The sequence below is a fragment of the Hippopotamus amphibius genome, chromosome 8, assembly GCF_030028045.1.
Source record: "Hippopotamus amphibius kiboko isolate mHipAmp2 chromosome 8, mHipAmp2.hap2, whole genome shotgun sequence".
NCBI lineage: Eukaryota > Metazoa > Chordata > Mammalia > Artiodactyla > Hippopotamidae > Hippopotamus > Hippopotamus amphibius.
Window position 1 is genome coordinate 46981503 of NC_080193.1, and position 17217 is coordinate 46998719.

The 17217-nt window shown below is 49.1% G+C and overlaps 1 protein-coding gene across 2 annotated transcripts in view; it reads left to right on the forward strand.

Moving 5' to 3' along the window:
• The window catches only part of CCDC93 (coiled-coil domain containing 93), an 89659-nt gene extending 82147 nt beyond the window's left edge, over window positions 1–7512 (forward strand). For both annotated transcript variants that reach the window (XM_057745279.1, XM_057745278.1), the window contains exons 23-24: window positions 2140–2253; window positions 6915–7512. In XM_057745279.1, coding sequence (XP_057601262.1) covers window positions 2140–2253; window positions 6915–6968 — 168 coding nt within the window. In that variant the 3' untranslated portion in view covers window positions 6969–7512. The remainder of the gene's footprint in view (window positions 1–2139; window positions 2254–6914) is intronic.
• The last annotated feature ends 9705 nt before the right edge of the window (window positions 7513–17217 follow it).

Below are 17217 nucleotides of genomic sequence, written 5' to 3' on the forward strand. Positions count from 1 at the left end.
GGCACAGTGCGGGGATTTCCTGGCTTCATGGCCCTGCACGTGCACACTTTGTCAGTGGGAAGGAGACTTGCTGGTGGTCTGGAAGCCAGACACGCAGCCGCAGCCTACAAATCCTAACTCATGCTTCCAGCGTCTCTTGCTTTCAGTCCTGTTTTAAAAACATGTCACACGCCTGGTCCTCGGGCACGGCAGTGAAACCTTCTGGGGACTTAGGGGACCTCCTGTTACGATCCTGGGGCAAAGTGGCCCAGTGAGGGCAGCCAGAGTGTAAACACATGAAGGAAAGGATTGCCTGTAGGACCTGTCCTAAAACTCCACTCATTCATGCTGCCTGTCATCCCATCTCACCAGAGAGGAACTGTGGGCAAAAGCTCGCCATTTCCCTTTCCCCATAGTGAAATATGCATCTTCCTATTAAGGATGTCAATAAAATCATGTGAAAGAGCAAAAAAAAAGCAAAACGAAAGTATCACTGGTGACAAGACTATTCAGCCACAAAAATGAGGGCAAAGATGAGGCAGCACCTGTCCTGTGCGTGGACACTTTCCCAGGGCAGGGCAGGCTCTCTTGCCAGAGGGAGTGGAGTCCCTTCTTGATGATCTGAGGTGTGAGGGAGGTAGGCGACAGAGAGCCTGGCCAACCGCAGGCCTGGAACAACCCAGCCTTACGCGGGGACCTTTCCACCCGCCGTGCTCGTCCTCAGGGAGATGCGCTTGCTCATAGCAAAGCACAACAGGACGTCCCTGGGTTTTTAACTCCTTTGGCTTCCCCTTTCTGTTTTTATCCGATGCATTCCTGGGGGAGGAAGTGGGCCCCACCCCTTCATTCTCTCCATCCTCCCCAGGCTTCATGGTGACAGCACCTCGGTGCTGGCCAGTGAAGGAGGCTGCCGCTGTGCCTGTCCCACCGCGAGGGGGCCGGGCACCAGGACGGGCAGGTCCCTGGGCAGGGAGGGCTCTCTCCTCTCATGTCTGTGTTGCTGGTGGCTGACACAGCACCTGACCCGTGGCGGGCACCCAAGAACTGTTTGTTGAACGCGTGAATTCATTCAGTTGACTCCAAAAGCAGTCCTCAACGAGGCTTCCAGGTAGGGTTTGAATACTGACTGGCGCTTGAGTGGAGTAAATCTGTCTGCTCTGCAGAACAGTGCTCATTTGAATGGATGTCTCTTGTTGTGTTTGTTTTAAAAAAAATAATAACATAGCCCTCTGTATCTGACTGCCATGATGTGTCCTGCTCAGATAGAGGTGGCAGGGGAGCATGTGTCCCCAGAGCATAGGTGTGCCCAGAACTGGCAGGTGCAGGGTGTACCGGAACAGGCTGGCAGTGTGTGCAAGTAATAGAATAGGTGTCTGTGGGAGAGTTGCTGAATGAAGAGGGAACCGCCACCCTGTTTCTTGTGAAATTGTTTGTACTCACACACACACAAAATAATTACATTAAGTCCCCTACGTATGAATGAGTTCCCTTCCAAGGGTGCGTTCATAAGTCCAATTTGTTCATAAGTGCAATGAGGTTAGCCTAGGTACCCAGCTAACACAGTCGGCTATCTAAACAAGTACTCTACTGTGATAGGTTTATAATACTTTTCACACAAATAATACATAAAAAACAAACGCAAAAAATAAAACATTTTTAATCTTACAGTACCTTGAAAAGTACGGTACAGTACCAGCTACATCACCACTGCTTTTACACTTGCTTCCGGACATCCTGGGTTTGAAATAAAGATACTGTACTACTGTACTCTATACGGTGCTGTACAGTAAAGTACACAAAGGCACAACTGCTTGTAGAGGATGCACACACGTGACAGTGTACACCAGACACGTGAACTAACTTAGGTGATGGGACAGGCAAATGCATGTTCACATCTTTGAAAGCTTGAAGGTTCGTGTGTAGGGGACTGAACTGTAAATGAAACAGTTTATGTCCAGTGATAGGAGAATTGGTGAGTAAATTATAGAGTCTCCATGCAATATCTTGCAAATAAATAAATCAACCTCAAAAATGATGCATAGAAGGAAACTACTGGAGGGAAATCCATGAAAATGTTAGTAATAGCTGCCTTTTGGATATTGCCAGCCGCCCTTGGTCAGAACATGCCTTTCATTACCATTTCCCAAAATGTTTCAACAGATGGAGAAGAAGAAGCAAGAGAACAAAATGAGAAGAGACCAACTGAACGACCAGTACTTGGAACTGTTAGAAAAACAGAGGCTGTACTTTAAGACTGTGAAAGAGTTCAAGGAGGTAAGAGGAGGGCTGGGCCGGCACATAAGGCTGGGCGAGATTTGTGCTCCCCTGCAGATGAGCCTTTGCAAACCAGAGCAGTTCTTTGGTTTTCCACTGGTCTGAAGTGGGACGTAGCAGGTTGTCAGTGGATGTGACAGTAAAGTGGGCATCACGATTGCGTTGTTCTGTGGCCCGTCGTGAGGCTCTGATAGAACGTTCTAAGAAACATCCGTTTCCTAACAGTCAGGAACCACATTAAACTCACAAGTAAAACGGCATCATCAGCCTACATCAAGGGCCACCTGGAAACAGTGTTTGTTATGGGTTCAGGTGCAGCATTTTCCCTCCTCCCAGTCTTACGCTGGAGAGGGACCTTGAGAAGCCACGAAGTGCGGAGAGTACACTTGGAGTGTGGCAGGTGTGGGTTCAGATGCCGCCACGCGCCAGCTGTGCTCGGGGCTCAGACGAGAGAGGACGGCATCTAACCTGTGTCTGGCACCCGTCATGCCCACACACAGCCGAATTTTGTGCATTTGTGCAGGATTACTCTCCCACATTCCAGAAAGAAACGTGCCCTTTTCTTAAGAAAATTTCCAGAAAGGAGCCTTCATTCTGTCGCTTGCCAAGATCTCATCAGCTTCATTTTCCGGAATTCTTTCCCCCTTCCTAATGTAAATCCATGTGGTTTTAGTGAATTTAGAGATTGCTGAAAATACAGAGGAACTAAAGGTAGTGGTATCCTTGTGTGTGGTCAATGGAATAAAAAATACAGTCTTTCCATACCAGTAATTTGGTCTTACCTGTTTTAAGGCTCTTCTCTCTTCCTTCCTCCCTTCCTTGTCTTTTCCTTCTCTACGTCTCCTGCCCTTTTTTGTAACAACTTTGGAGAGGCACAGCGGCAAGCATTTCAAAATCTCTCATCCTTTCAGTAAGTGTTCTTCCAGCTCCTGCCATGGCCCTGGGATACATCAAGTCGTAAAATAGACTGGGTCCCTGTGTCCAGGAGCTTACATTGTGGTGGGGGAGACAGATAGCAAGCTGAGAAACAGACCCTCTTAAACAAGTAATAACAAAATTGAAGTAATTCCAGCCATTGCCTTGGCAGGGGAGACTAATGTAGAGGGTGCAGTCAGGGAAGGCCTCTCTCCAGTGAGAAGGACTTGGCCTTGGACAGAGTGACTAGGTGAGGTGCTCCGGGTCTGGGAGCCCCTGTGGCCGGCAGAGGTTGGAGCCAAAGGGCCAGTGAGTGAGCTGACAGGGAACAAATAGGGACCCGCTGCTCCCCACCAGAGCTCCTTTTTCCCAAATAACGCACAAAGAGAAAAGGCCCAGAGGAGAATTACAGTTCAGTGTTGCTTGAACGCCAGCACTGCCCTTTTGACAGCAGAAACAGAAAGCAAATGAGTTGAGAAGGAGACGTCTAAGCTGTCAAAATGAAAGCAAATAAAAGTGAAACGGAAAAGCTCATTCTTGCCCCTCTGGCTCTTGGGGCTGAAGGCTTGGGGAGATGATCTCCGAAGGAAAGGTTCCCTCAGGTCTGATAAGATTGAGATTCCCCTTTTCCCGCCTGCTCGCACAGTTACTGTCAGTCGGAGACCAAGGGTGGGTCCCGCAGAGCCCGAGAAGACCCCGGACTGACCCGGTGCTGGCCTCAGTTTCCTTCAGTCCAAAGCAAGTTGGTACAAGAGGGGAGAGGGAATGTAGTGTGTTCTTCAGATGGCTAAGTGTATTTCACCTAAAGACTCACCTTTTTTTTTTTTTTTTTATCTTATGTTTTTTGTTTATTTATTTATGGCTGTGCCGGTTTTTTTTTTTTTTTTTTGCACACGGGCTTAGTTGCTCCGCGGCATGTGGGATCCTCCTGGAGCTGGGATCGAACCCGTGACCTCTGCATTGGCAGGCAGATTCTCAACCACTGCGCCACCTAGGAAGCCCCAAGACTCACCTTTTTAAAAAAGATGTCCCCTTGTTTTTTGATGTGAAAATTGCCTCTCTTTTATAAAATGATGGTGACAGTGTGTACTCCTTTTTTTTTTTAATCGATTTACCTGGCAAAAATTTAAAGTTAACAACCACAGGTGAGCGTTCCCAAATCTTACCTTTTTTTTCAAGCTCCTCCGAGGTAGCTCGGGGCCACCACAGGCGTTGAGGTGTGCTTACTGCACCCTGATTCCCACCCCATCCTTCCAGGCAGAGTAATTCTGCTATTTTACGTATTGCCGTTTCAGGTAAGATCTCCTTTGTGGAAGAAAAACGGTTTGAAAAGTCAGACTTCTGTCCCAGGATGGAATCTTGCCAGAACCCTCTGTCCTGCCTCCTTTATTTGTCTCTCCCCGACCTGACCTGCTTGCTCTTCTGCTCCCCAGTTCTGAGTTCTCACTGCGTCCTGGTCCCCAGCGCCGTGCAGAGCACAGCGTTATCCAGTGCATGGCCTTTGACCATCACAGTCGTCCCTTTATGGGGTTTAGTGGACTCCGCAGTAATTGAGCCCCCGTGACGCCCGTGGGCTCCATGCGGGCACCGGGTCGTGCCCTTGTCCTGACTCCAGCCTCCTCTGGGCCAAGGCCTTTTTGAGTGGAGACATTGGGTTATCTCTAAAATTCCGTTGGCTTGCTTGCCCTGGGAGGGTTTATTAATAACAAGTCTGCCAGGAAAAAACACATACTCTGGAATCACCTTAATTGCATTATTACACCAACTAATTCTGTTTCTCAAAGCACAGTCTCTCACAAGGTCACCAGACGAAGATTTAGATTCTAGCCTGGCTCTGATGAATGCCAGCCGTACATTTTTATGACTCTGGCTTTGGGCACGTAATCTCGAGTGAGCAGAACTCACGGTGTCTGGCACGTAGCGAGTCCCATACGGTCTTCAGCAGGAAGGAAGCAGAGGCAAGGAGACATTTTCCCTTTTCTTCTAGAAAAAAATACCTGAATGGCCCTTTCTGTATTTGCTTTGAACAGACAGACAGTATCATTCTGTAGTCTCCCGAAAGGCTTCCAGGAGATGGCATGAAATTTAATCAGTGCTCACACACCAGGTGACATTCTACAGTGTCTTTACTGAAAACCTCAAGCATCACCTCAGTGTGGTGTGGTGAGCAGAATCACCCCTGGTGGGGACTCTGCCACAGCAGTGTTTTGATGCTTGCAAGGTTGTTGTTTTTTTTTCCTGCTCCATGTAAAAGGTGAGGTGGGTGACAATTAAAACTTATTTATTCATTGTTTTATTATTTTATCTTTTTATTATGGGAATTTTCAAAAACACACAGAAGTAGAGAAAGTAGTATAATAATATAATAGTAGGACTCTGCCTGTTCTTGTTCTGTCTTTACCCCTCCCCACTTTTTTTTTCCATTTATTTATTTTTTTATTTATTTTTTGGCTGGAGGTTTTTCCCCCAAGCAGACCTCAATAACTCATTTTAACTAAGAAAACCTTCTTCTCAACTTTTCTAAAACAACAGATGTTACCCATCTTCACCTTCTTTCTCTTCCCACCCCCAGAAAAAATTAACTATCCCCCCCTCCAAAAACATGCACTTAAAAAATGTCAGAGTGTCCTGCTTCTGGCAGAACAATTCAGCTTTACCCCCGCCCAGCCCAGAGCCTGCCCAGCTCTGAGTGGAAGATACGCGGAAACTGTACAATTGCAACCAGAAAGAGCACAGGGCCTCCAGAGAGCTGGGAGTAGCTAGCCAGGCCCAGGGAGACGGGGACACGGACTTCGGAAGTCTCGGATGCAGAGGGGCCAAGGGTGACAGAAAATTTTTCTTCCGCACTGAGTGGCTCTCTAGGAAGCATGGCGACTGGAGGCCTGGCCACAGTGCCGGGCCCGCGCCCTCGGGCCCGACCCCTCCAGGCCCTTCCCCTACTGTGTTCACCCCTCACTCTAAACAGGGCTCCTTGTGACGTGGCCCGGGGAAGGGGTGGGGACGGCCTGCTAGCAGATGGAGGTACCCTGAGCTGTCAGGGCCACCACAAACAAGGGGGACGAGGACGCACAGTGAGACGCTTTGGAAGAAGGGATACGAAATGGTGCAGCGGTGGCCTTGCACCCTGGACGCCAGACTCCGCACGCAGGGGTCGGGGCCGGTGACCTCTCTCAGTCACACCCTTCAGCACGTACAGTGATGGGTTCCCCACAGCTCGTTTTGAGGGGGAAGCCTCTCTGGTGCATTTCTCTCCCTCCCTGTGGGTTTCTCTCTTAAAGCTGAGGGTATTCTTAACCCTCACTCTTGCGGGGTGAGAGCTCTTCTACGTGCTCTGCCTGCTGTGTGAACTGGGGCTGCCTCTTATGACTCCTTGGGCTGCAGTATCCCAGGACGTTCCCCCTTCCTCACTGGAGGGCTCCAAGATGGGCACATGAGTGTCTGCTTTCTGCTTCTGCCCCTTGGGGATTTTAGAGGCTTCTTGAAGTCTTTTGGAAAGATAGTGCCTAATCCTTTCCTATCCTCACTCTGACAGTCCAGAAACCAGTCATCTTTGTAGCTGTTGGGACCTGGAAGGTCAGCATGTGGCCAGGAAGCTCCCCCATGCTGGTGGCAGCGTGCGAGGAGGCTGGTCCACTGGTCCACAGGGCTTCCCGCAGGGTGGGGAGGGATGGAGAGGCCGTCTGAGCCTCACGCAGGTGCCGACGCGGCCCCCACCTCTCTGCTCTCTCTCTCTGCCTCCCCCCCAGGAGGGCCGCAAGAACGAGATGCTGCTGTCCAAGGTGAAAGCCAAGGCCTCCTGAAAATTCCCAGACGGCATCCCACGTCGTTGATGTCTTTTTCTAAACACCGTGTGTCAACTACAAGACGGTGAAACGGTCCTGAACACTGCAGCAGAGATGCAGCTGTGATGATCTCAACACCTGGATGTTTCCTTTCTCCTCTTTGCTTCCATTGTCGATGGAATCAGAGGTGCAGACATTGTGGCTCAAATGACACTCATCCTCCAGTGAAGACATGTGGGCAGTATTTGTTCTCTGTGTCGATTCAGCTTTTGTTTCTCCAGTAACATTGCACATATGAAGGTACCTATGTGTGTGTGGACTCTGAATAAAGAGGAATTCATTTGTTCACTGAATGTTAATTGAGCAGCTGCTGAGGAGGAAGCACTGAGGGAGAGAGCAGGGTGACACAGACCCTGCACCCAGGCTCCCAGCAAGTGGCCTCAGAGCTTGACCACTGGGATTTTTTTTTCTCAGTGAATAGGCTTTTAGCTTATTGACCAGCCAGGTTAAGTGTTGCTCACTTGGGCCTTTCACTTGCCCGTGGTGCCTTTTGTTCCCGGCCCCTCGGGTGCCAGCCAGCAGGCTTAATGGTGTAGCAGCTAGAGAATGAAAGTTCAGCGCCTGCCCTTGGCTCCATCCTCACACTCCTCTCAAGTTCATCTCACCAGAAATGGAAAACGGGGGCCTCAGCTTGAGGACACGTAAGTAAGAATGACACCTTACCACGCCCTATTCTGGGAGTCTCAGCCAACCTGCGGATGGTCCTGTGCGTCCCCCTCGCTGAGAGCACGTCACGTGCCTTCTGCTCTGCGCAGGTCAGGGCTGGGCCCAGAGGTGGGCTTGCCCAGCAGTCACTGCCGTGTAAGTCCCAGAGGGGCTGGCCATGAGCAGGTGCCAGAGGGCGTCCCATCAGGGAGAGCCGCGAGGTGTGTGGAGATCCAGGGGCTTCGTGGAGCAGGCTGGGTCTGGGCTGGATCTGGAGGGGGAATTGCCATTTAATAGCAGAGGTTGGTGGGAAGGCCATTTTGGATAAAGTACGACTGTGATTGAAACTCAAGAGGGTGCAGGGAGAGCACAAGGCCTGCTTGTTGGGAGAAGAGTAGGCAGCCGGTCTCTGCAGGGAGCTTTAGAGACCAGTCCCGAAAGGTGGGCTGGGACCCGCCATTGCAGGGCCTTGAAGGGAAGGCAGAGGACTTGAGTCTCTCCCCTGGAAAGAGCTGTCCATCCAAAGCAGCTCCTCCTGCCCCGGCCCTCGGGAATCTGGCAGCTCAGGGTCAGTGAACCCAGCATGAGGCTTGCACACGTAGCAATCAGCAGGTTTGGGCCATAAAACATAGAAGCTTAAACATGCAACTGGGGCGCTCAGGGCAGCCACAGGGCCACCTTGCTCATTTTTAGTTCCCTCATGTATGCTCTAAGCAGGGCTGGTGCGTACAGACTTGCAGAATCTCTTCTGGACCAACAGCCCTTGGCTGCTGTGCCCGCCCAGGGAGGCCCGCCCAGTGAGGGGGGCTCCCGGCGCCCCACGTGCCGAGGGCACTGTTCCTGGGCCACACGCTTCTCCACTTGCCCTGGGCCCTGGTCCTTTGTGGGTTTTGAAAGGACTCAGTGAAGTGGAAGCAAGTGATTGCCAAAGAGCAGGTGGCGCTCCGAGGAGGGGGAAGGAGACGACAGTTTGAACGTAAACTATTTCAGGTTCGGGGAAACATCTCGTTCATCTTGTTGAGACGCTCATAGACCCACTCCCGGGCTGACAACTTGTGAGCAGTTAGGTTATTCATGCATTGTGCCCGGGGGTAGCGAGGCGGAGCGGGTAATACTGGGGAGCAGCGGGTCATTCTTCTAAATGTGGGGGTGTTTCCTTCAGGCTGTTGCTAAAGAGTCTCATTTGGTTTGGTTTTGGTATAGGGAGGTATCAGTAGGTATCTTTTCCCAGTTTTTTATTTACAAGGCCTACGGTAGATAATCAGTTTCCGTTCCTTGAACACATTTTGAACTAAACTGCGGAAGCCGTTCTTGAGAAGGTAACCCACAGGGCGGATGGTGCCTTCATGAGTAGTGAGGACATTGAGTGTGCTCTAAAGTCAGGCCTTGGAGGCCGAGGAGATGCCCCAAGACCCCGATCATTTCAGAAGCCCTTCGGGGGCCCTCCCAGGACTGTGTCCTTCTGTGTGCCCACAGAGTGTGGCTGGCTGTTCTGCTAAGTCCACAGGCTTTTCTGGAGCTGAAAAATAAGTTACGTTTATGAAGTGTGCTTCGGGAGGAACGAGGTTTCCCCGCGGGGCGGTCCGTCATCCCTGCTTGGTCAGAGCGGTGAGCCTGCTGACCAGCAGGTGCCCCGGGATTCTCGGGGAGCCTCTGGGCTGGGGCTTCCCTCCATCCCACGTGCACCCAGGGAGTACATGGGGCTGCTTTGGTTTAAATGAAAATCAGAGCTGCTGTGAGCAGGACAGACTAGACTATCACGAGGCATCTGGGGACATATTTGTTGCTGTCTGTGGCCTGGATACAGGCTCCTGGGTCACTGGACTGAGCTGATCTCACCGGAGGGAGGTGGTGAGGTTACATGCCAGGGGCCTGTCTCCCTTTTTAACAGAGGGCACAGCCCAAGTTTGTCACATGTAAGCTCCCTTTAGAGTCTACAGGGTATGGTTTTAATTGGGTGCTGGTTCGTTGCCTGTGTTCTGTGGAGAGCTGGGTCCTACCAGTGTCCACCGGGCCTGCAGCAGAGCCAGAAGGCAGAGGCGCTGGTAGAAAACAGGAGGCCTTTCCCAGGCTGAGGATCCGCCCCCGGCAAACCCTGCAGCTCCTGGGCCTCCTGAAACCAGGCGCAGGGGAGGGGGAAGGCCTCGGGCTGTCAGGTCGATGGCCCCAATCACGTCGTTAGTGACCGCAGCAGTCCTGCTTGAGGGCACTCTGGGCTGTCAGCCATGGCCTGGGCCACCCTGATCTCTGTCGCCTCAGCAGGGCCTTGTGTTGCCCTCTCTGCAGGTGACTGGTGATCAGTGTGAGGGGGACGTGGGCCTTTTAGCAGCCAGTGTTCACAGCTACTTTGGCTGAGCCTGCGCTGCAGTTAGTTGGCTTGGACCACGCTCTGAGGAAGGAAGTGCTTTACCAGTCACTCGTGGCCAGCGTTGGCCTCAAGGAAAAGCACGACTCGCTGCAGAGCCGGACAGTAATGGGCCCGCTGTCTGTGCCAGTGGCCGGGCACTGGCCAGGAGAGGGGCCTTGTGGGACGTGTCTTCAGAATCCCAAGGCCCTCTCTTTGTCCTTAACTCTCCAGCCCACGGCGTCCCTCTCACAGCATGTGGTGATAGGCTGAAAATGCTACTAAAAAAAATAACGTATGGTCTCCCCTATTCTCACAATAAATGTGTAAAAACGTTAGAGGGGATTTAGTAGCTGGTCTGCGGCCTCTCTGACGTGGGGACCACTGTGGGTCCTCCGCATCAGTTCTTACGTCAGTTCCTCAAGAGTGCCAGGCTCACACCTGCTTTCCCTCTGCCTTGACCACGCTCTCCAAGATCGTGGGCAAGGGCTTTCCCAGAGCCCCTGCTGCTCGTACAGACCCCTCAGGGTCATCCTGCAGCCCTGACCACAGGCTGCCCTCTCCCCTGTGCTCTGCCTTAATGGCACGTGTCACTGTTTGACCCTTCTTAGTCCTTTGCGACAGCTGTTGCCTGGCTCCGGGGTGTAAGAGCAGCAACAGCAGAGACCTCGCGTGTGTTGTTCCCCGCGGTCTCGCCAGCATCTGGCTAGAGTTGGATGATCAGGAAATTCCGGCTGCATAAAATATGTTCTCCAAATTGCAGCTCCAATTTTCAGCATCCCTGAATGAGCAAAATCTAGATTGAGCCTTTCATCTAGTTTATGCTTAGCTTGAGAAGAAAGAGGTGATTTTCAACAGCTATAGAGGGTCTCAGTGTTTATTACACCCTAACCTCGATGGTTGGGAGTGAGACAGGTGTCAGAGGAATTTGTTTTACAGACGATTTTTCTTGTGGGAGGGGGTTGGTGCAGAGAAGGGGAGCACATTACCATTAGAGATTAGGTCAGGAGTAAGCCATACATAAAGGTACCTTGGCTGGTTGAAATGACTGAGCCACATGAAACCAAGAAGCGGGAAGCAGCCCTTGCAGACAGCATTGGCAAAAGTATGAACGGTGCAACCCCATGGAGAGCGGTCAGACAATATCTATCAAAAGTGCAAATGCACAAACCTTTCGGGCCAGCAGTGCTACTTCTGAGGACTTTTCCTATATACAAGGATTTTCATCACAGCATTATTTGTAACAGCAAAATGTTGGAAACTGCCACCAACATAGGGCAATGGTTAAATAAATTGTGGTGAATCCGTGCAGTGGAATTGGAAGCCACTTTGTATGCACGGCCAGGGAATGATCCCTAAGATGCGTGGTTAAGTGGAGGCAGAGAGGCTCTTGGTTTACTAGTGTTTATTTCTGAAAAGAGGAAGAGGATGGAAAAAAATGTCTGTGGCTGTATATATACTTATGTGTGTGTGTACAGACAGAGAGCATCTGGGAGGGTCCACGGGAACCTGACAGCCCTGGTTGCCTCTGGGAAGAGGGGTGGGGGTTACGTTTCACTGTAAACCTTTTGTACCTTTTGAATTTTGTAGCATGTACATGTATTATCTATTCAGAAAATAAAGTTTTTAAATGTTAACTTCGTTTCCTTTTCTAAAAAATAGAAACATCAGATTCCTGTTCAGTGAATCTGCTTTCCTTAGGAATTTAAAGTCCTTGGGCCCAAAGTAGTTGATCTCCTGTTCTCGGGTCTTGGGAGAAATAGGGAAGTGAAGCGGGGGCCCTCCTCTTCCGGAGGAGCAGCTCTGGGGTGACGAAGCAGTGAGGGTGGCTCTGCTCTGATTGAGTGAGTTTGGGTGGCAGCAAGGGGGACAGGGTAGGGGGACGGGGTAGGGGGGATGGTGAAGTGGCCGCATGCTGGGCACAGACCAGGGCTGCTGTACAGTTGCCTCCATCTCATGAGGATCACAGCACAACCCATGTTCTTCTGGCTTTTGGGCTTTAAAAGATGGAGATGGTACCTCTGAGCCATGGTCCAGGGGGAGCCACGCCTGTGTGGGGTGATCCCTTTCCATCCCTTTCCTGACCAGCAGGACCAATTTTGTCCAGCTCCGGGTGGCAATGTGTCCAGTCCCAGGAGAAGAATCATGACACCTGTTCCGAAACAGTCATGAGAGTTCTATTTCTGTTTTCCAAGGATTGGTTTACAGACATGTACGTAATTGGGTGTCTAACCCAGTTATGGCCAGTACAGAGGCGACCTTCCTGCTGATAATTTGCACGAGATGCAGGGAAGAGCTTCTGTTCCAGCAGGTCACTGGGGAAGGGCAAAGGGGTTGGAGCAGCCTTCGACCTCTTGAGACCATCAGAAAGGACATCTGGCATCCTGAGCTCGGCAGAGTAAAAGGCTGGAAAGAGCCTGGCTCTCTGAGCTTCTGAACCAACCTGGGGACCACTTGCCTCCATATTGCTTGTTTCATGAGAAAAATAAATCCCTGTTCACTCATTCATTCAACCCACAAATATTTGAGCTTCTGCTCTGGGTCAGGCCCTGTGAATCGACCCAAGTAGGCAAAGGAACCTGTTTTCCTAGCGCTACACTCCTGTGGGAAAAGTGTGCAAACAGGTATCACGCATCATATATTGCTTCAGTGTGCTGACTCAAAGCAAAGATGGATCGGGAGTGTCTGGGTTGGTGGTGATGGTTGCAATTTTATAATGAGTAGGCAGAGAATACTACTTAACATTCTTTACTGAACACTACCTTGGTTTATATTCTGGAAATTTTACCAGAAGGCCAGATAATTTGCTACCTATTATAGATGTCACACTTTATCCGTCCAATCAGTGATTCTCGACTGTTCAGAGCATCCTGGTTTCATCCAAGCTTGCGGTACACATCATCAGAGCATCCTGCTTTACAAAGTGTCTCCTGTCCCTACCTGCTTTCCTTTCACTTTTTAGTCACCCTGATTTTCTTTGAAGTCTATAAACTGCACACAGTTTACATGTTTTTGTTTGATTTTTGTCACGTGTAAGCCAGGTATTGGTTTCATGGTTTAAATGCTGTGGGGGCTGTTTTTCACATGGTTTTTATACTGCTCTCTCTTAAAGATAATATTAGGTGTTGTCAGGTTAATTCCAGTAAGAGAGAAAATGTGTTTTGCATTTTTCTAGATTGGTGTGCTTTTCTGTTTTAGAGGTTTGAATCACTAGTGTTTTTACTGTGAAAATCCTATTTAGAAAAAAAAAAAACTGTTCCTTAATTGTCAGCCCCTTCTTTAGGATATCTGTGTTCTTAGCATTAAGTAGATATTAATAAACCAACAAAATTTCACTACTAGTGAAGGAGTGAATCACATAGATACATACCTGTGTGAGGGGAATTCCAGGCAAAGGGAGTGGCAGGTATCCAGGTGTAGGTAGGAGCACGCCCAGCAGCTGAGTCTGGGGAGCAGGAAGGGGGCCTGTGTGGGAAACCACTGGAGGGATGGAGAAGATTTCAAGAGACACCCCTCTGGTGGCTGTGCTGACTACAGACTGCAGGGGAGGCAAGGACAGAAGCAGGGAGCCCAGCTCAGTGGTGACTTGATAATCCAGATGAAATATGCCTGAAACGAAAGTTCTATGAGACAGCGCCGACCCTTTCCACACTACACTCTGATGTTTTTCCTGTTCTACTTAACTTCTGAAAAATGCAAAGCATCGAATTATTGGATTCCCTTCTTCACTCCCCAGAGCGGACACTTTGGCGTGGCGCCCTGGCGGGTGGAATATGCTTCCCAACCCTTGACTTTGGGCTCGGTCTGGTCTGTGGGTTGTGAGCAGCCTTGATAGGAGCAAAGGTTTGAGACCGTGCTGCCCTCTTGCTCACCTCTCTGGAGAAGAACTTACCTGCTGACCCAAGGAGGTTCAGAGACACATGGAGCAGATGGAGACCAACCGCAGCTTGAAGCTGAGCCCAGAAGAGCCCAGCCTGTATCAGTGAAATCCCAGCAATTCACAGACACCTCAGCAGGGAGTGCAGGCTACACCCCTGGGGTTCTGTAGTGACTGTGTACAGATACTGAGAACAGAGCTAAGACGATCACCAACTGATTTCATGACACGTTGTGACCTGGAGTTTAAAAGACACTTCTCTATACCATCCAGCTTTAGTGTGGAGGGACAGTCGGGGCCAAAGAGAGGGCTTCTGGGGGTGGTACCCACACGTGGAAGAGATGCTCACAGAGGACAGCTGTCGTGAGCAGATCCAGATTCCCTTCAGACACCCTTAAAGAAACACGGAGGCCGTGATAAAGGGGAGAAAAAGTAGCATACTTTATGCAGGATGAAATTTATAAAACAGAACTATTAGGTTAGCCACATCCACCCCACAGGCCTGGAACTTTGTGGAACTGGATTCGGACGTGAAGACCCTTTAGTGATAACATCAGCAAAAAAATCCTGACGAGGAAGAGATGAATTCCTCTTCCAGCCTCCCAGCCCTGTCTCCCTCATGTCCTGCAGGCAGAGAGATTTGAGGCAGAACAGAAACATTATTAGGCTTAAGGAAGTTCCTGCAGTGTTCATTCTAACTCTGATATTTTGTCAATAGATTTCTATTTCTGATACTCTGTATTAAAAGGAATTACAAGTACATCCTCACATAAAGTTAATCATCACCTGATCTGTCTCAGGAATTGAGCATTTTGTAATTACAGTGAGCAGTCAGGGAAGGTCTCACTAACTGAAGGAAAAGTTCAACCCTGAAACGTCCAGCAGAGGTTGCCATCAAATTAGCCAGCAAACAACTTCCTTTTAAGAAGAACTCAACAGGGACTTCCCTGGTGGTGCAGTGGTTAAGAATCCACATGCCAATGCAGGGGACACAGGTTCAAGCCCTGGTCTGGGAAGATCCCACATGCCTTGGACCAACTAAGCCCGTGTGCCACAACTACTGAAGCCCGCGTGCCTAGAGCTCGTGCTCTGCAAAAGAGAAGCCACCGCACGGTGAGAAGCCCGCTCAACACAACGAAGAGTAGCTCCCACTTGCTGCAACTAGAGAAAGCCCGCGTGTAGCAACAAAGACCCAATGCAGCCAAAAAAAAAAATTACTTTTTAAAAATCTCAACATAAATGATTCCTTCTGCCTGTGATGCTTCCATAATGATCCTACATTAAGTCAAAGCCCAGGCCAAATGAACACAATGATAAAGCATCCTATCCAATAGTGAGAGTAAACCAAAAACTTTCATTCCCCCCACCCAGCCCACCAACAATACCTAGACTCTTCCTCTAAGGCTCCTGTCTAGAATTCAACCAGAACAATGCAAGTGTATCCACTACACCAGGCATGGGTCCCCTGCTGCAAAATGCAAGCCAATGTTGAAACGTGGAGCCCAGTCAGACTTCTATTGTGTTCCCTTCACTTTGCTATGTTTGGATTCAGGTAGACTTGAGTCCAGGTACCTGTTCTGCCATGTACTGGGTGGTCACAGGCAAGCTACTCACCCTCTTGGAACATGGTTAAATGAGGACAGTACCTAGCTTGTAGGATAGATGTAGGATTACACAAGTATTTGTATATGAAACCTAGTATAACAGCTACACACAGTGGGCACTCAATAAAGAGTAGAGTTAAATGTATTCCTGATTGTGTGTTTTCTGAGGGGAGGGACAGGGAGAAGACTGTTAACACCACCTAGCGTCTTTCAGCCAAGAGGGGACAATCCCCACTAGCCCCAAGCTTGATCTTTAGCCCTTAAAACCCACCAGTGAAGATGCCTGAGGACACCATTTGATCAATAGTTATGTGCCCACCTGCTCCACTGCATCCAGGTTGTCAGTCATCTCCCGGTCTTTTCCTCCCTGTCTCAGTTCACAGAGGAATTGAGGTAGCTTGTAGGAAATACACAGAATATGGTGGTAAAGTATAAATCAGACATAAAACACTAAGATAAGGAGAACCTAAATAAGAATTAGGATTATAGACTGGCTAGGAACATCAAACACTAGTAGGTTACCCCATCCTACATAGATGCCAAGTTAAGCCATAAATTTTTGTTCTGCTTCCTAATCAGAATAAAAATGGAAACATGGTCAATTAAACATCCCCGTTATCATAAGAAAACATGCCTTCACAAAGACTGTAATCGGATGACTTCCACTACAGCTTTGTGTGAAAGGCATTGATAAGTTTCATAAGACTATTTCTTGAAGTATCTTCAATGAAAGAGAAGAATGGGATTCCAAAATACGACTCAGAAGGCTGTCCTCGGGGCCCTGCCAAGCACTGTGTGATGTCCCATCCTCTAGCAACAAAGAAACGGTTGGACCAGGTACTCTTTCCAGACTCCCCTCACAATTCATCCTCTCAGCAGGGCTGAGCAAATTTGGGGCTTCAGGTGGCTTGAGGTTATATGGGTCCACAAGAGCAAAGCACAGAAAGCTCAGGAAACAAATGTTGTTTCTAACTTATTTGATGATAAAATCTGATCTGACCCAGTGTGAGGTTATTTTTAGTTCTTTTCTCAGAGTGTAAATATTCATGCATTTTACTGCGGAGGTACCCATGTGTTTGATTAGAAACTGCTGGCCCAGACCAGTCAGGGATGTAATTTAATTTGTGGACTACACACCATATAGCATTTCTAAAACTTAAAAAAGTTTCTAAATACCAAAACCCATCTGTCCCAAAGATTTTGGAAAAGGCCCAGTGGCCCTGTATTCTGATAAGCCCCAAAGTAGAGGTACTCTGTAGTGTAGGTTGAAAGATGGTCTGCATACCTCAGACATCAAGTGAGCCAATGGCAGTGTGAATAATTTTGTGTAAATTAAAACACCTAACCAGTAGGTAACCAGCCACCTCCAAAATCAGGTAGACAGTGGCCAAGATGACTTAGCCCAGGCACCCCCCTCATCCAGGCCCTTGGATTCTTCCATCCTGGGCCACTTTTAATATTTTCAGGAAGGCCTAGATTCACTATGGCAGTTTTTTTTGGGGGGCGGGGTTCAGTGTTGTCAGTGGTGTTTGTGTTTTAGTTTCACAACAGGCATTTCCCCATCTCAATGACATACACACACATGTGTGTATATATATATGAACATATATACATATGTGTGTGACCAATTATATATGTGAATGATTCTGAACCTAGAAATGAATGCTTCAAAAGTATTTTATTACACGTACGAGTCAGTATAGTGAAATAATGGAAAATTTCTCACAGCTGCTCTCC